Source organism: Varroa destructor, unplaced genomic scaffold (assembly GCF_002443255.2).
Source record: "Varroa destructor unplaced genomic scaffold, Vdes_3.0 BEIS01000002.1, whole genome shotgun sequence".
In the NCBI taxonomy this organism is placed as follows: Eukaryota; Metazoa; Arthropoda; class Arachnida; order Mesostigmata; family Varroidae; genus Varroa; species Varroa destructor.
In genome coordinates, this window is record NW_019211455.1 from 57911792 (window position 1) to 57931647 (window position 19856).

At 39.8% G+C, this 19856-nt stretch overlaps 3 protein-coding genes and 1 long non-coding RNA gene across 9 annotated transcripts; 2 read left to right on the plus strand and 2 right to left on the minus strand.

The window, feature by feature from the left end:
- The first annotated feature begins 45 nt into the window (after positions 1-45).
- LOC111245647 (uncharacterized) lies at positions 46-4474 on the plus strand. Of its 2 annotated transcripts, none has more exons than XR_015322490.1 (5): positions 46-231; positions 389-762; positions 1749-1858; positions 2279-2644; positions 2772-4474. It is a non-coding gene; the product is annotated as an uncharacterized LOC111245647 (long non-coding RNA). The 2 variants fall into 2 exon arrangements; XR_002671412.2 differs by having other exon boundaries at positions 49-231; positions 428-762.
- LOC111245646 (uncharacterized) lies at positions 1132-8389 on the minus strand. The gene is made up of 4 exons (XM_022794260.2): positions 5142-8389; positions 4011-4316; positions 2258-3691; positions 1132-1935 (listed from the first exon to the last, which is right to left on the minus strand). The coding sequence occupies exons 1-4, from the start codon at positions 5236-5238 to the stop codon at positions 1745-1747; spliced, it is 2028 nt and encodes a 675-aa protein (XP_022649995.1). The 5' UTR covers positions 5239-8389; the 3' UTR covers positions 1132-1744.
- Positions 8390-8996: 607 nt separating this feature from the next.
- On the minus strand, positions 8997-11687 carry LOC111244416 (RING finger protein 37). 2 transcript variants are annotated; one of them, XM_086981976.1, is made up of 3 exons: positions 11394-11687; positions 10957-11086; positions 8997-10522 (listed from the first exon to the last, which is right to left on the minus strand). In XM_086981976.1, the coding sequence occupies exon 3, from the start codon at positions 10513-10515 to the stop codon at positions 9154-9156; it is 1362 nt and encodes a 453-aa protein (XP_086838102.1). In that variant the 5' UTR covers positions 10516-10522; positions 10957-11086; positions 11394-11687; the 3' UTR covers positions 8997-9153. The 2 variants fall into 2 exon arrangements, with proteins under 2 accessions (XP_086838102.1, XP_022647244.1); XM_022791509.2 differs by having other exon boundaries at positions 10957-11109.
- An 84-nt stretch (positions 11688-11771) lies between these two features.
- spartin lies at positions 11772-19851 on the plus strand. 4 transcript variants are annotated; one of them, XM_022791504.2, is made up of 10 exons: positions 11815-11919; positions 12874-13075; positions 13604-13775; positions 14203-14346; positions 14638-14823; positions 15827-16116; positions 16361-16560; positions 17014-17200; positions 18390-18626; positions 18823-19851. In XM_022791504.2, exons 2-10 carry the CDS (start codon positions 12993-12995, stop codon positions 19100-19102), a joined length of 1779 nt encoding a protein of 592 aa, XP_022647239.1. In that variant the 5' UTR covers positions 11815-11919; positions 12874-12992; the 3' UTR covers positions 19103-19851. The 4 variants fall into 4 exon arrangements, with proteins under 4 accessions (XP_022647240.1, XP_022647239.1, XP_086838098.1 ...); XM_022791505.2 differs by lacking the exon at positions 12874-13075 and having other exon boundaries at positions 11772-11919; XM_086981972.1 differs by lacking the exons at positions 11815-11919; positions 14203-14346 and having other exon boundaries at positions 12894-13075.
- The last annotated feature ends 5 nt before the right edge of the window (positions 19852-19856 follow it).

Genomic DNA, 19856 nt, shown 5'->3' on the forward strand with positions numbered 1-19856 from the left:
GCAAATTTCGAATTCCTTCTTCTGAACGTGAAATGCGTTCGACTTTTAGTCCGACTTCGTTCGACGAAAGCAACGTGCATTCAGCAGTATGGAGTTCGATAAGCAGTCGGATATTGCGTGAAAAACAACTGTTCTTTCGTCGCTCTTTTCTGGAATGTTTGATTTTGCTTGTGTCTTTCCTCGTCCAACCAAAATTATCTGGTTTCTCTGGACCGCGTTACTGGCTCACACGTAAATACTTTAGACGTTTCTGCGTGAATTGTATGATCGTTGAATTAACAAAAAGAAATATGGACTGTAATATGTTTGGTAAAGGTTCTATGTAAAATAAGTGTGCACTAAAGCATATGAGACGACATTTAGCTAATGTATTAAACCATAATAACAGGTATTCTTTCGTGTTTCTCTATCTTCTCTGGTTGCCAAGTCTGTCAAATTCCGGCTTTAAAGGAACACTAGAATTCCTTGAAATCTACTGAATTAAAGATATTCTCAGCTCGCGGCTCAGCCTCAGCCTCTACTTTCTCTATGACGTGTATCGTATCGGATCATATCTAAATTACAAATTATTTAGGCAAAGGTGATCCCGAAAGCGGCCTACGGCATAACTTGTTTCAGTCCTTAGCCAAGACCTGCGAAGAGCGGGGTTGTATTGCAAAGTGTCAGTTCCAAGATGTAGAGCACACCATGTTTCATACCTACTGACACACTGCCGTTGCGCCTAATTAGCACGGATTGGTTAAAGCCTAATTATCATTGCAGGTAAACAGTTAATTTAAAGGAATAAAAAGTTAAAAACAACGCATCAGCTTTGTGCTGACATTTAGAAATTGTGACTATTCATATGCTAGATTTAGAAATTGCTCTATTCATATGAAGATGCTCTTTCGTTATTAAAAAGTTCTTTAATTTATTGTTCATAAGAGGGCCTATTAAAAGCTAAGACAGTCCTTTACAATAATATGACTAAATTCACTAGAAATCAAAACACCTTTTTGATGGTTGATTTCGAAACGCATTATACGATACTCCATTCCTGAATTAAATTCCCTCCTTTTTTTGTATTATAACATCCTGGAATGACGCTTGCAGTCATCGTATTAATTGATCAATTAATTATTCAATTACCAAGAGATTTTTTAAGTTTTTTATTACAAAATTCCATTTATGTGTTTAACTACTACAGTTCAACAGAAGCTATCCACTTGCAAATATCTTCTGTTAAGGAAGTGTGGTTCGGAAATATTTTTCATCTTGTGTAGGATAAATATCACTTGGCATGTTGAAAGTTAAAATAAGTAATCAAGATATAAATTAGTCTTATTTTTACGATCTCCGCCAGGGAGAAGCTGATATAGACGACTATTTACATGTGACCCGGTCAATAGACGCATAACAATTTCAAAACAAAAGTTCTACATTTCACTGTGAGTTCATACCTAGCTTCTTTCCATATAATGATGACCGGGCTCCTCAAAAGTGATATCGGTCTCAATTGACTTACAAATAATATTGGTCAATTTTTAATATAGTCAATAAGAGAAAACCACTAAGACAATCGTTAGGATATAAATGATTTTTTGGTGCGTAGTAATGCACGACACATCGACAAGGACTGCTCACGCAGGATTTGTGTGGCCTTACTCATGGAAATTAATACCGCTGAACCGGATACTGGGTCGCTACTTCATTTCTATTTTTTGGCAAACATTATTGCGTTTTTTCGTATTATGGAATGATTTATTCAGTGGAGCACGCTGAAAATATTAGCCCCAAAGGCAGGCATTCGCGGTCGACTCATAGACCCTACGGAACGTATATGAAAGAATGGCAACACTCTTGATGCGACAGCCTGAAGGTGATCCTCGTGCTTTTTTACCATTTTGACTTCGTTAAGATGATGTTGTTTAATATTCGAAAAGAACTTGTTCACCGCTGTAATGGATAATTATGTACGCAATAATCATTTTGTTATAAAACGCAAACGACGATAAATGACAAATGAGTTAAAACCTTGAACTTTAGTGTATAGTTAAATCTCAATTAGACGACGAACATAAGTCTTTATTTTATAATGAATCTAAACAAAGTAATGAAATACTAGTCAGCATAAGATTTCGTAACCAAAATGACGATTTGTGTGAAAAATCGACTAAGTTTATACGTCTCAATAACCTATCGTACACATCTTTATTATAATAACAACAATAACGTAACAATAGCGTAACAAAAATATGATGTTAATTAAAGCGCTTACCAATTTGATGTTCACTTTTAGAGGGCGAAAGGCTGAAAAATTTGCGGATGCTCTCGTTGTTTCCGAGATTCTGATTGGATCGTGATAAGTTAGTCGGTGAAGGCGCGTAAGGTGATATAGCCACAAGGACAACTGATTCGGGAAAACGAATCGGTTCTGGATGCGACGGTATTCTATTTGCTGTCGCTGGTAGATTCCTTAGAATCCCCATAGGATGCGTCAGGCCCTGCTGACCTGCTGTGAAGTGATTCATCTTTACGGAACCAGATCCGTGAGGCTGAGGTTTAGGCGGAGCGAGAAGGTGGCGGCTGTTACGTTGAGGCAAGGTGACGACGCTCTCCGTAACCGGAGTAGAGAGTGGCGTTGGGGGTAGCGCTCTGTCAACGGGTACGACCTTTGTTTTCACCTCAAATATTTGTGCATCGTTTATTGATTCAAGAGATGAGACTCGAGCAATATTCTTGCCGATTGTCGAGACTGGTCCAGGTGTTACTAACTGTTGTGTTGGTTCCAGAGCTGTGAAACCAGTGTTAACTACTGTCGGACGGATGATCTCAACCCGGGTCGGAGGCTGTGCTATAGAATGAGACGGCTGGGCAGTTACTCGACCCGGAGGCTGAGCTGGTAGCCGGCTGATCTCTACGTCGATTGGGGGAAAAGATCGAGAAGGCTCCAAACCCAGCAGCTGAGGTGGTGAGGATTGCGACACTTCGGAAACGGTATGCACTACTGGCCGATGAAACAAGGCAGGCTGAGGCGGAATGATTTCGACACGAGGAATCAAATCAGAAATAATCTGGGCCGAGCTTGCAAAATGCGGAGATAGGTGCAATACTGTAGCAGACGGATTCGTTGGAGGAGGACTAAGCGTGACTGGCTTGATGACGGTGGTAACAGCATTATCAGCTGGCAAAGGTGGAAACGGCTCAAGTAGCGGAAGTGGAGGTTCATCTATTCGAGCAGGCGAAGCCATCGAGTGTGGACGTACGACTTCAATCCTTGATGTTGGAGACGGTTGTTCGAACTGGGCAATTCTAACAAGCGGCGTAGGCAGCGGTTGAATGTCGACGATGCGCACGGGTGCAAATTGAGCAGAACCTTCAGCTGGCGACTGCTGAATCTGCGCTACAGGCTTATAGGATTGGGGTGACATTTCTTCATGATGTGGCATCGGCTTTACGGGAGAAACAGGGGTGGGTTGACGTACCGGGGCAACTCCCATTGGTAGTGGAACTTGCTTTATTGTTTGGGCATTTTTACTAGGGTGTCGTGGGCCAAATTTCAGAGCTGCGTCTACCGCTTTCATAGCAGATGACACAATCTTGCTAGCTCCTTCAAGTGTAGTTTCCGTTCCTGGTTCATTCGTGGCAACACCAGCCCGAAAGCCCCCTTTATCTGCTACATAATCCACCGTACGATGCTGGCCGTCCGGAGCTGAAAAGGTTAATAAAATGGTACCTAAGGCTGTCGTTCAAAAAGGTTGTTTCAAATTAATGAGCTATTGTGAAAAGTGGACAGACTAAACTAGGAAGAATGGTTTAAGCATGTACTAGTAAAAATAGCCTAAATTACTCTGAAAAAAGCTCGTCTGGTCGGAACCGCACGCCGAGTGTCTAAACTCTAGTCAATACAAAACGCACGGAGCCTCTTACATTGGCCAATACAGGAACTTACGCGAAGTACCTTAATAACCCAATTCATCAATGTATCCGGATTAACTTGCTTCTGACATCTATTGTTACCGTCTATTTACCATGTATCACGTAACGCCCTTTAATAATACCATCAGGTTGCTTGTTCTGTACGTGCGAATGCGAAGGCGTTCCGTAAGAGAACTCGTATGCAATAGGCACAAGTTGAGGCGCTGACTGAGAAACGAGTATCTTATTTAAGACAACTGGTGAGTTATTTGAAGGTGGTGCAATAATAGGCGCGTCCGCTTTTTCCATTAGAGTTGTTGCGATCGGCGCTTCTACTGTTTGAATCACGGCGCTACTTGCAGACGCAGTAGTTGCCGGAGTTCTCTCAGATTGGAAGCTAGCTTTAGTTGTTACCTTTTCTGGAAATTGCACATAAAGTAGATCATAATAGAGAATTTAAAAAGCTGGAATTTAGACAGACGAGTGGATTTATCCCAGTATCCCAGTCATGTTCTTGTATATAGTTCTCGTTGGAATAGATGGAAGGACTAAATAAAGCTATGACGATTTTTACAGCTTTTGCAGATCCAAGAAAAAGATGATAACTACTATTTTACCCAGTTGAAATTGAAGATATAAAAATGTTGTTTTTAGAGAGCTAATTTACATGTTTAGATCAAAATTGCTTCCAAAAGTTTTAAGACATACAATGTCTCCTTAATGGAGGCAAAAGAACGATTATCCTGCTTTCAAGCCGAAGAATGTCATGTACCGGGAACGCTAATAGTGCTAGCACCGAAAATAATCTGATAGTGATCAATGACTTGACCGATTTTCGCCTTGTCAGAGTCACCTTCAACTTCATTCGCAAAATTGAGATCTACTGAAATTCGACGAGGCAAACTAATGCCTTGACACAATCCACAGCGAAGTATTATTGGTTTTTCCCAATCAAATTATAGTGATTTTAGCAGAGGGCTATCAAAATGTCTAACATCGAGCTCTGACATGAGAGGAATATGCACTCGCATGCAACATAAAGATGAACCACTCATGAAAGGCATTTGTCCTAAAACCGGCAGCACTGAATAATAAGGGCCGCATTTAAAAAATATCTTGAAGTGACATTAATTATTTAGTATCTACCCTGTTTGTACTGCAGAAGCCTGACTCAACGGTTTCAATCGGTCAACGAAAAAAAGGCACGTCTTGTTCTCTTAGGGGTGTCTGCCTGCCACACATACCCTGTCGACTTGATCCACCGGCTAAAACGATGTCCGCACCACTAACTCCAAGGACAAGCCACACAATAGTATGCAATTTCTTAGTGTGGAGCCGCATGGCAGCTGTACTTCACGTTGCGAGCAACTACGCCAACTATTTCAGGTAGAAGCTACCGGTCGTGCTCTACAATCAAGTGATCACAAGTTTTAGCCGAATGCCATCGCTTTATATAGCTTTTGCGTCAAATGCGCGCGTTTTAATGTGCTCGCAATAGATTAAACCGAAAATTTAACTACGGGTGAAGCCGCTTTAACAAGAGAGGAGTTACATAGTGGCGTAAGCTTACAGACAACTGCTGAAAGAACAGTAACAACGGCGGTTGTGGGGCCACCCGTTGTTGTTGTCATTATTGTTACTGCCATCGGTGGCAGTAACGTGGTAACGATAACCCCTGATCACGGCACATATCGGCACCTTCTTTTCGATGTCGACCCTGATAGGATTCCATTGATTTTTCCATTCAGTAGGCCAGGTTACGATTTCTTTTCGTTTTACTTAATGTGAGGTTTTCGCATCATCGGTTTCACCTATTCCGTTTTAATATACCATTGCATTGAATTATATTATTCTAATGATATTTTTACTCCTGTTCAATTGGGCTAATAATGGCTGTTAAGAACCGTATATACTATATTGTACAGTTTCTCTTTGGGACTTGAAGTGGGACATTCCAAACGTGCAGGTGTTAAACATAAGGTAACATCTGTCGATGAACTTGAATCCAGAAGCCTCCGTTTTACGTAGTTGAATCGACAAGCCGGTCGACTTTTCAACGGACCAAGCTAACAAAGTGGAGGAGAACTGGCTCGGGGAAAAATTCATGACGAAAATGAAATTTACAGACTTCAACAACCGTGCCTATTTGTGAAAGAGCACACGGATTTCAGTGGGAGTTCGATGTCTTCCGTCTGCTTCGAACGGGGAGCAGAATAATCGGTAGAGCTTTTATTACTTGAATATCAGCAACCCTCTTCTTTATCTAGGCAAACTACCGCTTTATCTTGAAATAGAGTCCAAATATTTATATAGAGGAGATGCTTCGTTTTTTTTTTTAAATACGCTTATTATTTTGTTACGTCCAAGACTTACTGCATCTAACCTATAACAACAGCCAGCAAATACCTTTTGATGAGAAGCAGAAAACTCAAAGCAGCGCTTGAGGAAGCCGCACGAAAAACTTTGAATTTATCAGTGAATGGATAAAGGGTCTATCCAGAACCATACCGCCGACTGTAGCCGTTTGATGATACATGTAATATATGTCTGATGATGTATTCAGTCGCTAAAACTTCTCACTAGTATTGTGTACTATCAGTAGCTCACTTTGCGAAAAGTATCTCTTTGACATACTGTTCAATAATTAATTACTTTCAAATTGATGTATCATCATAATCTAAGGCTAGTCAAAGGTGACATTCTAATATATACCCTAATTCATTATTCTAAACTGCCCTACTGCTTTTGCTAATTGTTGAGCTGACTCCAAGTTTTGGAAAAATAATTTGCTCCACAAGCTCCGACGCTATCTCGATCTTTGAATTAAATGGTTTTCATTTGGAGACCGGGCATTACGCATAGACACATTAACTAAACAAGTTTTCTGGTAACAACGCTATAATAAAATTTCCGCTTTTTTCACACATTTCAGTTCAAATAAATAATCCATGTACGATACATTAATTATTATAAACTACGCTAAATATGGGTACTGCGGGCCTGCTGCCTAATATCACCAGTGTCGACGTGCCTGTGAATCGTAAGCGGAAGTGATTGTTTGCGATAGTAATAATGATTTTTACCCTTTCAGATGCTCTTGATAGCACTGTGACCGCAGGGGCAAAGTGAGGGATGCAAAGCGCAATGATAATGCAGTTACATTCATACCTTAACGTTAAAAGTGAAAACTATTGGCCTTGTCTTTAGACGTAGTCTACGATGACACGATGATAAAGTTGTCGGTGTTCCTTAATCCGATCGTTGCTACATAATGAACATAAACGCTCCTGATGTATATCTATGTATAGAAAGAAAGAGGGAGATGCGTAAGCATGTATGTGTATATGAATCGTAATGCAAGCGCGATATACACTTCATCGAAGATGTGACTGGTAATAATCAATACCACATATGCTGGTAAATAGCATTGTGGATTATATGCTTCGACTATTATGGGTCGCTATCGGTGGAAATAAAGTCATGTCGACTGCGTACCCTTTCCCGTTTGCCACCAGTACGACAACGTAGAGTTTTCCCAAAATTTCAATGACTACTGTAATGTTAATATGGCGCCTCGCTATATATATTTACGTAGAACCACACGAGCTATACGTGGAATGCATGTATCTTTTGACTGGACTAAAGAAAAACGAGATCTATCGTATACCGCCATCCAGTATGTAACCTAATTAAGCTAATTGGAAAGCTCCGATGACTTCTGCGATTATTCCAGCTACATGGACTACTAACGAATTGTATGGTAGCATCATAACAAACATGATTCCAGCTACGCGTATTGTTTACATTAAGAATGCCAGTCAGTTGATGTTCGAACCCAAATATACAGCTAAACAAATACGGTTATAGAATATGCGTTGTTAAGTAACAATATCATAGCCTAGCGCTTTGCATTTTAATAAATACGATTAAGGTCGGAAAATATTGCTTGAATGCAGATCCTAATGAAGAATAAATGTAACAACCTTTGAAGAAACTTGCAGGATTGTTATTAGATTATACTAAAGGTCGAATTACTTTTCGTCCACGTACTTCAATGAACTATGAAATAAATTACTACATATAGAAATAGATTTGTGTTTTATAGACAGATTTGGATATCCCACAATCTCGGCCACTGTGTCCCGATTTGCAAAGCGAGCATTACATGTATGTATATATACATATTTTTGTCTATATAATTTCGAACGCAGCATAAACGGTTTGGATTATTTTTATTGTGTGGGCCTGGCTTAATGCGAGATATACTTGTTGAAAACTTACATTTAGGGAAACTTTTTTTTTGAGGTTAAGGGCAAATGTAATATGCAGACCGGACATCACTGGATTGTGTTTTGTCCGGTACTGTGGGACTCTCACCCACTAAACCCTGGACCCCTTTATCAGCTTGGGTCATGGTTAGGGATATGTTTGATACTACTTCGAAACCATGACTTGCAGGAACGGTCATAGGGAAACTTGCAACCACAAAACCCCTGGAATACAGACGAGGTGCCTTTGTGATGCGTGTGTCTGATAAATAGTTAGGAAACGTGCTGAGTTAGGCCAACACGCGCATCACGTACGGCGGTATAATTCATTACTATCCGTTTCTTCATACAGTGTCGCGAATGATGACAGACCTTCATCCAGATCCAAAAAAATGCCCTGCTTTGTGTTTAATATAAATTAGATAATCAGATAATTACACAATCAACATTAAAGTAACTATATATGAATAATATTCCAACTCTTCTCCAAACGTAAGCTATCACTTTGCGGTTCACGTTTCACTCCCCATAGGCTGACAAACGAAGGCTGATGAGCCCAGTTCATCATATCTAGGGATTAACGTTTAACGTTATACGAAACTTATTAGACTATAGGACAGAGTACCACACGCTTCTCACTTAAACTTCAATTCCTCTAACCTAAACATGCTTCGCTATTTTTTCGTTTGTGTAAATCAACAAATAAGAAAAATCTTTAAAATGTTGTCGTCCAGACAGTAGGTCATACCCCTGATTCACATTTATGAAGCGATACCTCGATGGGTGAAACAATGCGCGCGATACACTCCGGAGGATGTAAAAAACTAAAGCGACGATAAATACTTGAAAGCTTATTATTTTTCGTTGACTCAGTTAGCTTACAAAAACATTTATTTACACAATATGACTACTTGCGTATGTACGGTTATTATAAAGTAAAAGAACGCAGCATTTTTCTCAATATTGGCAGTGGACACGGAGCTTACTTTTATGTTAAGTTTGACACTAAATTGATTTTTACTATCTCGGTGCGAAGTGATTCTGTACCACAGGTGCGGCATTTCGAGGTAGAATCCAATATCACGCACGATCTACACAGCACATGCCCACAAGTTAATTTATATGTGGCCTCAATAGAATCGCAGTTTGCGCATGTTGGCCTGATCTTTTTGGAGGTACCGCTGTCTGCTTGTGTTGCTTCGGATCCTCGGTTGAGCACTCTACGGGCTGTGGCCAGTGCTTGGGCAAATGCCGTCTTCGAATCAGTAGACAACGATACATTGGGTCCTGTTTCACCGTAACTTGTATTCATCTTTATAACGGATTCTCTTTTTGCTGTGGCGGTTTGTACTGAAACCAATCTCGACACCTCAGGTCGAGTTACATTTCGGCCATCGGCTACCCTTACTCCTAAAGCGCTTCCGCTACTTGACAAAAAATGGTCAATGCGGCTTTTCAGTTCAGGCAGGACAGGTGGTCGAGATCTTAACGGAACACCTGTAAACGGATCACTCGCTGGACGTCCCCAACGGTTCTCGATAGCAACGTATTTGTCTAAAGTAGACTGGTCGACAATATTGCCGCTGGGTAATACGACTGGAATAGTCATAACTGCAACAGTGATAGAATCGAGAAACTCTTCAGGGATTGTTTCAGCGCTTGAAGACGAAGCTATCTCATGCAACTGACGTTTCCTGGAAGAATTTTGTATGATATCACTCTTTTCAGGCTTATTTCTTAAATAACCATGATTATGGGCGGTAGAAGTTAAAGGAAACTGTTGAAGATTAGAGGTACTCTTGGGCTTTCCGTCGAATCTGCTGAATATCGGGTGGGTTCGCTGAACATGGCGGGATGGAACTCCAAGTGCCTCACATCCGGGAAGACCTACAGCTACGCAATTTTTCATCGAAAGTATCATAATGCGAAGCTTAACTGTGTTCCTTAACATCTTCACTATCTGCGGCGATGACTGTCCCAAGGCAGTATCCACGTTAAGGTACGGAGGTAATATATGGCCACACTTTAGGAGAAGTTCTCCGTCAACGTTAGACACGGTTGTCAACTTCACCCACTGATTCTGCCCAGAACTTTGCGCCCATATTTGAAGACGCTGTACAGCAATTGAAGCCTTAGCAAGTTTGATCCTGACAAAGGCAACATCACTGGGACACGGTAGCGTGAAATCAATATTAACAGGTGGACGAATAAAGTGTTCCAGTAAAGCTCCTTTTTGTCGCAGCAGGACATTATCCGAAATTAGATTCGCGACTTCGAAACCATCAACTGTACATTTGTCACATGACACAGTGCAGCCTAGCGCCGAACGAAGGAGATTTGTCGGTTTCATTTCTTTTCTATGAAACAACAAAAAAACACCGTTAGCACAACAGGGTAATTAGCACGAGATGATAGATGCTTTCAGTATGTTCTAAATAATGTCTTTGATAATATTTTTCTGTCTTTTGTAAGCAACAGTTTTTCCAATAACGTACTGCAAGAAACTACGAACTAAAGACAATATTCAAAACAATGACCTGTCATTGCTTATTTCACATGTGACTAAGTTCAATTTACTTAACCTTTAGGGTGCCACATAGTAAGCTATTACAAGAATGCAAACCTTTACACTGCTAATTTTGACATGAACGATTCAAACGAAACTAAAAAAAAAAAATAGAATCTAGTTCCCTTGCGCTTAAATTCTCTTCCATTCAAATACGCGCGGTTACCATCGTGATTCCTCACCATGAGTCTCTTTTTCTACCTTAATCAGGAACGAAAAACCCACCGATTATTTCTGCTGCAAAAAGAATAAATGAATCCTTTTTCACGAGCGCTATCCAGACGAGCTGTGTGTTGTCTCTATAGGAGTTTACCCAGATTTGGCCCGGATTCCATTATTACATCCTTGTAGGTTTCTGCAAATTTCAATCGTATAAAACTGTATCCAAAGGATAAGAGTTATATTATTCGAGGTGTACTATAATAATTATTATTATAGTTGCCTGAGGAATCGAGGCGCAAAATTGTGGCAAACTTAAAATCTTAACGTAACGGTTGCAGAAGCCTTTCCGCAAACCTTTAGACTCTTCTGAGTGCAGAAAAGTTTTGCAATGTCATCTGTATCACTGAATATAACGCGAAAATCCTCAAACAACTCTTGATCGATCGGAGTTAGACTAAGCAATTTTGTATCTATGGGCTTTAGCAGCTTGAAATACTTGCCCCGATGCTTTAACTCCCCAAAGTGTCTCGGCTTCCTGAAGACTAACAAACTCCTCCGCACGTCTTGTAAAAAGCTGTGCTGCTTCCACGAATCCCGAAAAATAAACACTTGAACTCAAGTTGGACATTCCGGCAAATCACTTTGCATATCCGCTAATCGCTTATAAAAATAAAGAAATCTAGCGCAACACGGCTGGCGAACTTCAAGTGCAAAGTACAACTTTCTAAACTCTACCTAATGCTTTCCTCGACAACTGCAAAAGTCACACAGCACCAGGAGGTAGTTAGTGATCAATTCTTTAAGCTTGATGTTTTTTCTCAGCTGTACAGGGCTTCCGCAAATTTGAACCTCCGTTGCTTTTGGCCCGTTGTTTAGAGCAAGACATGTATCTGTTTTTCTTATGTATGTTGTGATGCTTCGCATTCGGTATGGAGGATAAACAGTGATATGACAGACGTCTCTGGAAAATAAGTCGTTTCTGAAGAGAAATTCTACGCTGGTTACAACACTTAATCTGAAAGTGCTGTGAGTGATATCTTCAGGATTATAGTATTTTTTTTTCATCAATCTTTGGCAATGCAAAAGTCAAATGGTGTTACGTTTTTGCTCACCTGACGCTTTGCACGTTTCAATCAGGGAATGAAGACGCGACAAAGCCGGAGCCGTTGAGAACGTTTCAATTTTTTGTTGCCGAACTTATCAAACGATCTGCAACTGTTAATGATAGCCTCTATTACTCAGTAATTTAACACTAGATAAAACTAACTCTAATAGTTGTCTTTTTCACCACACAACGAGAATGCTAAGTTCGTTTCAATAGCTGCGTTGTCCAGAATCTAATGTTAGAGCGATCTGAAACATTACATCGGCTCATTTTTTACTATCATGCTTCATATATAATGCTTCGCGTAAATTTAACCATTCATGCCTATGCACGAATTTTGTTTAGCAATAAACGGGTAAACAGCATAGGCCGGGAGTTTACGAACGTGTTGTTCTACCTTGCTTTGGCCGGCATTTGTTCACGGAATCAGCTAGAACTTAATACTTGTGAGTACGGTGGTAGTAGGCGAGATTACCGGAACTAAGTGCTGTTTCAAATTTGTGTAATGATGAAATGTTAAAAAAAACATTGCGTATTTTGCTCACTGCTTAATATGGGCAGTCATATTCGGTTGGTCAACATTCTATAGAATGTGTGTCGTCGATCTATCAGTATTATGTCTGATTGTAGTCATATGTTTGTATTCAATTGAGTTATCATCACTTATACAAACCGATCTAGCAGCAGTCGATTTGCACTACTTTAATTAGCGTCAAACACGTCTCCAATAAATCGTAGTGAACCGAAAAGGCATCAAGTCTTTTTGTTTTTTGCCCACAGCATATAAACTATGGTCACGCGATTACTTTGTGTGATTTTGTGAAGAATCATAGACTAAGCCAGCTTTGCATATGTCATGTGTTCATTATTTTAAGCGGTTCGGACCTGTTTCAACAAATGTAGTTATGAATAACACAGGAAAGGAAGAAGCTTAACAATTATTCAAGATACGTCAGCGCCAAATATTGTCTAACTTCCAATTATACTGCCGACAATGACAGATATAACACGACTTTCCGCCTTACGTCCCATATTGCAATGTTCTCGATGTAATGGAGAAGTATGGAGCAAGCATATGTACGTTCGTTCTGAATCAAGTCGTTATTATTTATTAACTATGCGTGCTGTAACCAGTGTTTAGGACGAAGAATGAAAAAGCTTATTTGCTATGGCAAACATATGGCTGACTTGAAGGAATTATGGGATTGTTCACATGTCTATCGGCTATTTAATCTATTCAATTTTTGTAAGCTGTTATTATATTATAATTGTAGTGACTGAATTTGCTGGGGTTCACAAAGTAACCTTAACTGCTGCAAATGCAGAATCTACGAGTTAGTGTAAACCATTCGGCTATTGCGTAGCTCAGACAGGAACTGATTGTTTTGCATCGATTGCGGGATGGGAGAAAGTTCGTAAATTGAAGGGAGAAGTTTATTATTTCTATCATTATTCGTGTGTGTTCTTACTTGCCTTAAATATATTATGGTTATTGTCTTTCTTAACGAAGTCAAATATTTTCAGAACTGGTTTAAGGCTAGAATTACGCGAATTTTTTGTTAGTATTTAATATACGTTTCCTTTTTCTCTATCGCTTGCGGCCAGGTGTATAAAGTCTGAGTTGCAAGGGCCTGCCTCTTTAGACACCGCGCCGACCAGCATGGCAGCAGGTAGTGTGCATTCGATGACTGAGATGTTAGAGCAGTTGAAGGAGGCACAGCAGGTCGCGTTTGATAGCGCAAAACAGGGCACGATTTACGAAAACAACGGACGAGTCGTTAGTATTAAAGGTTTATTGAAGCCCAACTTATTCTTTAATAATAATAGCTAATAGCTGAACAAACTACAATCATGCTTAGCTAAACTTATTAAATTGCAAAAACGTAAGGCTTAACCTAGAAGAAAAAGGAGTTAGCATGCAGGCAGTATCACAGAATTCAAATAATTTAGACCAACGCAATTGTCCCATTTGTTGCAATAAGACCAACTGTTTTCCTCATAAAGAAATAACCGAATTGAGTTAAAGGGACAGTAGTTTCAATTAGCAAATATGAAAACTGCTCTTCAATTACAGAAATTCTCATAGGTATAATAACTTTTATGTAAAATTATAGCTAATATATTTGTCATGTTTTTGGCGCTTCTTGTTCTTCTTCTTTTTTGCTACCATATGTGCTGACCTCGACGATAACGGGCTTCTTCAGGGCGAGGCATTGCACATGTATTACAATGCAATGCGGCATCTAAATATAGGCCTATCGGTCTGGCCGTGCCGAAGTTCAGTTCACGGCGCTAAGTGGGATGAGGCAGTGAAAATTCGAAACGAGCTCGCCCATATCAAAGAAGATGTAAACTGATGTAGCTTTAAGGAGTGCGATTTTTAGAGAATGCTAAATTTACATGTGAGGGTGAACCTGGCAGTTTGAAGGTGTCACCAAATTTTGTTTAAGGACATTTTAGATATAGAAGTGTTTGTTGTTTTTTGTGATTTCTCGCGCACTTATGCAATTAGGTTGACAAAGGACTTCACTATTTACTTTAGGCTTCTACACCGTTCTCTTTCAATTTTTTTTTTGCCATACAGGTAGTATGTACCCTTATTATCACTATATCCTTCGCTTGGGACTCTCATTCACTAGGTTCGATCTCGAATAAACTTCCTCGTGGGCGATAGGAGCTCTGAAAAGGCATCTCAGTTTAAATACGAGGATCCTACCTCTCGCACACGACTTGTGTCCAACACGCCACCTCCCTACGGTGAGGAAGCTACTGTACACAACAACCGAAGTTCTATGCTCCGAAATAATGGCGACGCTTGTAGCAAGGTAAGAAAACTTTCATTCGGTTTTACTAGCTAAACGCACTCTCGATTCGAAAGCTATGGTGACTACAAAAGCATCTTTACAATTATACAGCATTTAATTTCACGTCATCCTAATCTACGCTTGTTTATGTGTTTGTATAAGCAACACGTATTTACAGCGAAATTTTACTGTTTGGGGCATTAGGCAATAAAAATGCTCAACCTTTTGGAGTTGAAGGTCATCTTATGAATATGTGCACGTATGACACAACGCATTGGAACGCTCACGCTATCCGCAAAAAAACACTTCGCGAGGTGACATTTCTTAGTAAACTTCAATATACCCGCTAGGGACATGCGCAGGAAAGATGTTATGTGATTAACATTGAATGGAACTAGTTTAGATAACACGTGATTTCTTCACGACGATGCAATGTGTCAATCTTAATGTAGGTCCTCAAGCGGCAGTTTGCTGACGTATCGGATGTTTCATTCTTCAAACAATACCTATTTTATGGTCATTCCGTTCTTATGATCTAACAACACTGGATTTCTATTTCTTGAGTATTTAAAAAAAACGTCTTTGGTAACATTATTCTCGGAATTACAGCATGCTTATAAAAGCAGTTATGTCTAAAAAGCTCTCGAGAAAGGCGTGTTCCGCTGCGGGAAGGGTACCAGCCCAACGTTATATTTTGAACGTAATATCTAGCAGTTTTTTTGTGCATATTTGATATAGTAATTTACCTTAAACCACTGCGTAATTTTATTATAGCATATGTAAAATTCTACACATATAGGTAGGACGACGAAGTAACACAAATAATGATATACGTTGAAAATGGTGTCCGACTAATCAAACAAGCTAATACCCACTACTCTAAAACGAGGAGGCACGGCTCTAGAAAGTGATGTTCATATATGCTTTTTATGTGTGGTTGATATATACCCCGTTGATACCTACACGCTATACGCAGTATACCTTGTGATTTACCGTACTAAAGCGACTCTTTTGTTTTCTCCAGGAAGTACTTCAGGATGCGCCAAGCCCTACCCCGTCGGCTCCTCCGGACAGCATGATGATACAGACGTCAGCGAGACAGCTAGTCCACATCCCTGGTGGAGTTCAAGTGTTTCACACTACTAGCTCGGGGGAGGTGTCCGTGCAAAGTGACCCCACTGAACTTTTCGTATTCACAAGGAATCCCGCTTATTGTCCCATATCGGCACAAACTGTCAGTTGGCTACAAGTTGGAGAATTTACATATTCACTTGTGCCTGGCAAATCACCAGTGCTTAAAACCGGATTTGGCGCGTGAGTTAATGTTAACAGTAATCTTACATAAGTTATATTAATACAATTGTTTATCTGTGAGTTTAAGTTTCAGTGATGTGCGTAAGAGATTAGTGCAGTTTATTTATTCTTAAATTAGTGCTTCTTCATTAATTAGAAACAGTAAAGTTCACAAGCGTCAGGTGTTGAACACAAGCTTGCTATATTCAATTGGCATTAAGGTGATTTTTGTTAATAAAGGCTTTATGTTTGTCCGCCTTCTCAGTTACATGTTTCCAGACGTATCTCTTTATGGTGGCCAGTCCTCAAGTGTAGCCTTGGTGTTTTCTGCAAACGTTACTGATGAATTACGAGCTCTGTTTGATAAAACATTAAACGACTACGCTTGTTTTCAAGAAGATCCTAAAATTCAAGTGCCGGAGGAGCCCTCATTCGGTCAGAAGGTGTCGGATGGAATTATAGCAAGTAAGCGGAAACTGGCGTATTAACGTATGATTTGACTTGTCTGCGTAAAATTTTTTTTTGTGACTTACCACTACTGCATTTGGTATTTTGAATGTTGATGTCCAGAATATTTAACTCTTTCGATGGCTTTTACAATGAATTACATATTAGGCCGTTACTTAAATCAATTTTCGGTGGACTAGCAAGCCCTATTTCGCATGATGCACAACTTCCATATTGCAATTTGTTGTTCTGTAAACATCGCCTACCGAAACGACTGATTTTTAAAACAATATCTTTATTGTTCTATCAATCTATTGACTATTTTATAATAAATACTTAAAGTTTGTCCTGTAACACTAATTAGCAGTGTAACACTGCTTTTATGGTAACAGAACAAAGAAGTATATTAAGGGCTATATAATCATTATTGGGACTTCCTGTTTGGGGTTGGCGGTCTCTGTTTCATCGCAGCATCGGAACTGATTAACCGAGGGCTCATCCGAGGAGCGCAGGCTACTTCGGTTGCGCTTAGTTATGGCGCGGACAAACTACGCCAACATATGACACCTGAGCAACGTGCACTGGCTGTCGACCCAAGGGTCCAGACCGGGCTGAAAGTTGCCCGAGCAACATCTCACGTTACCTGCAAAGTTACCGGGTGTGTTTAAGTTGTCGCTCCATACAATATCGCGAATGGTATCTATGTTTATACGAACTGTATGATAACAATATGATGACACACCGATCATAAGTGGTGTATTGTCTTTATAGAAAAAAGCCTAATAGATAAACTAATATTCATTAGAACGACATTGAAATTATTGATTAAGATATGCTATCTGCGGGGTGCGAAAAACTCTAGCGGGCTGTTTTTCAAAACGTGCATACTTTCACTTTCCACTCTTGGTACTCCATGAAAACTAGTTCTTTTTGGGACAACACAACAAAATTGTCATGGCAAACGTCGCTGCGTTAGTTATGAAGCTAAAGCGAAAATCAGCTAATCTTTTCGCACTGTACGAATGCCCACCCCGAAGTAACAAGTTTCTTTCTTGCCAGAAATTGCCAGGAAAAAAAGAAAGAAATCTTCTTCTTTTCGTGCGGTTTCTGAAAAATTCGAAGAAGACTTCCACGAAGCATATGGGAGAATTCTTAGTAGGTGTTAGATTTAAAGGCCCCGAAAATTCATCAAACGAACTCAAAAAGCCGTTTTTGATATATTTACATTTTTGCTACAAAAATGGGCAGCTGCTGTAGAGACGAGAATATTAATTGGTAAATGTATTGTCTAGAAAAGCTACAACAGTCAATGGTTTTTAAACTTTTTGTGCCTTTCGCACCTGTTGAGCTTTTCAGCCGTTTTAAATATTTGCATTGTGAGACATTCGGCTTGTTATCGGTCCACAATTTAATTCCGTTTGAATCTTTTTGTATATACCTTTTAGGACATTGTGCCTACCAATATCGCTTGGCGCACCGTTATTATTGAAAGGTTGTTTGCGGTTTCAAAAGGAATTATTTTGAAAACTATTACTAGCAATATAGATTCCGAATTGAAACTGTACTAACGATAGATATAGGTTATACCAAGTAAACATGATCGTTAAGGGCACTTCTAGCACATATAAACAGTTTCATTGAAATACCCATTTTTGTTTAGATACAATCTTATTTAGTACGATTTAAACGCGTCACCCTGTACATGTTGGTTAGTAATCCGTAATATTTTATGTATTCCACAACAAGGAGATAACAGGTAAAGCAATACGTTTGAATTAGAGTGAGTATAACACGTTGGTACTTTGTATTCTTGTGTTTGACATTGTGATTAACAACAAACATTGCAGATTCGTAGTTTCTGCAGTTGGCGACATGACGTGTGCCTTGGGTAAGCGCATTGCGAGGACTCTTGCTCCCACCGAAGTCGTAGACGGGGTGGCTTCGAACGGGACGTTGAACGACGCTCTTCTAATCGCTGGCGGCGGCGTAGCTGGGTTCGGCACTGTCTTTATGGGCCTCGAAAACGCTGCTAGGGTGCTCGCTAAGAGTATTACAGAAAATACTGTCACTCTCGTGCATCACAAGTAAGTAAATAGATCATGATTTAGTAGGCAATACACCGCCTTGACGATATGTTTTTCTCAAACTAATAGGAACAAATATAGAATAAGAAATACCTAAAGTTAGTTTAAAAAATAATTTCTACATATGTGTACGCCTCTTTATTTGTTCTATTCATATGAAATATTTTAAAATATGCCTCATTGTTCTAATCCACAGATATGGCGAAGACGCTGGCGAGGTTATTGGCGATGCCATGTATAGCATAGGAAACTTCGCCTTAACGGTTAATAATGTGGCCAACTTGGGTGTGCGCGGTATAGCCAAGCGAACCGCAAAAGAAGCAGGGAAGGCTATGCTGCAGGAATACGCTCGAACTGGACAGTCGCAACAGCCGGAAGACTTTTACACGGTAGAGTCTCCAGATAGTTATGCTTCCGAACAAAGTGCATCTAAATCAGAACATTTAACAGGCAGCGAGACAAGCAAACGAAGCTAAGCTTTTTCCGAGTTCGTTGCCAATATGTTATGGATATATGGATGGAAAAAAGCTTTATGCCCTTTGCATTGTATGCAAACATATATCCGAAAAAAAGCTTTCATAAGTTGTGGGAATCAGCATTTAAACACGAGAATTGCATTAATCGCAGTCTACAAGTTGTTGACTCAGGTTTGCTATTCTACTGTCATACACGTAACAATTAGACGAGGTCCGTCATTTGAGGGCCAGGTTTTGCATATCTGCTAGTTGGTGTAGTCTCTATTTGTACAAGATACCGGTCTCTTCAGAAGATCTGTTAAAGCGCGAAAGCGTTATGATGAAACCTGATGGCCGAACGTTCGTTTTGTCTTTGTCCTCTATATAAGACATGTTACAGCGTATGGACAGTCCTATCTAGGTCATTCTACTGTCGACAAACTGGTCCGTTCGGGACAACATTGTAGCTACTATGTAGTACAAAAGTGTGAATGCCTTAATAGTAATAGTAATGCAAAATAGTAATAGTTACTGACAACGTGCGGTTACCGTGGTACAACTATCACTGTCACGGCGAATGTTATTAGATGATATTCAGAATGTAATTCTCGGAAAATCGTACGAAAGTTTGAAGTACAGAAGGGAGTAGACGTCGCTTCCACTGCTAAATATGTTCTCTACATACTTATAGAGCGTTCTTTGAGTTCTCGAAGGCGCAATGTATTTAGGAAGTTACGGGATAGGAATAAATATTAAATCGTTATGTATTATGTCT

Bases quoted from the DNA above. Each gene is read 5' to 3' on its own strand.
- LOC111245646 (XM_022794260.2), bottom strand. From the start codon at position 5,238: ATGCGGCTCCACACTAAGAAATTGCATACTATTGTGTGGCTTGTCCTT. The intron at 3,692-4,010 runs GTAAATAGACGG...TAACCTTTTCAG, and splicing joins AGGGCGTTACGTGATACATG to CTCCGGACGGCCAGCATCGT. The intron at 1,936-2,257 runs GTAAGCGCTTTA...TATCCATTACAG, and splicing joins TAAAAGTGAACATCAAATTG to CGGTGAACAAGTTCTTTTCG.
- spartin (XM_022791504.2), top strand. From the start codon at position 12,993: ATGACAGATATAACACGACTTTCCGCCTTACGTCCCATATTGCAATGT. The intron at 16,117-16,360 runs GTGAGTTAATGT...CCGCCTTCTCAG, and splicing joins CTTAAAACCGGATTTGGCGC to TTACATGTTTCCAGACGTAT. The intron at 18,627-18,822 runs GTAAGTAAATAG...TCTAATCCACAG, and splicing joins GTCACTCTCGTGCATCACAA to ATATGGCGAAGACGCTGGCG.
- LOC111244416 (XM_086981976.1), bottom strand. From the start codon at position 10,515: ATGAAACCGACAAATCTCCTTCGTTCGGCGCTAGGCTGCACTGTGTCA.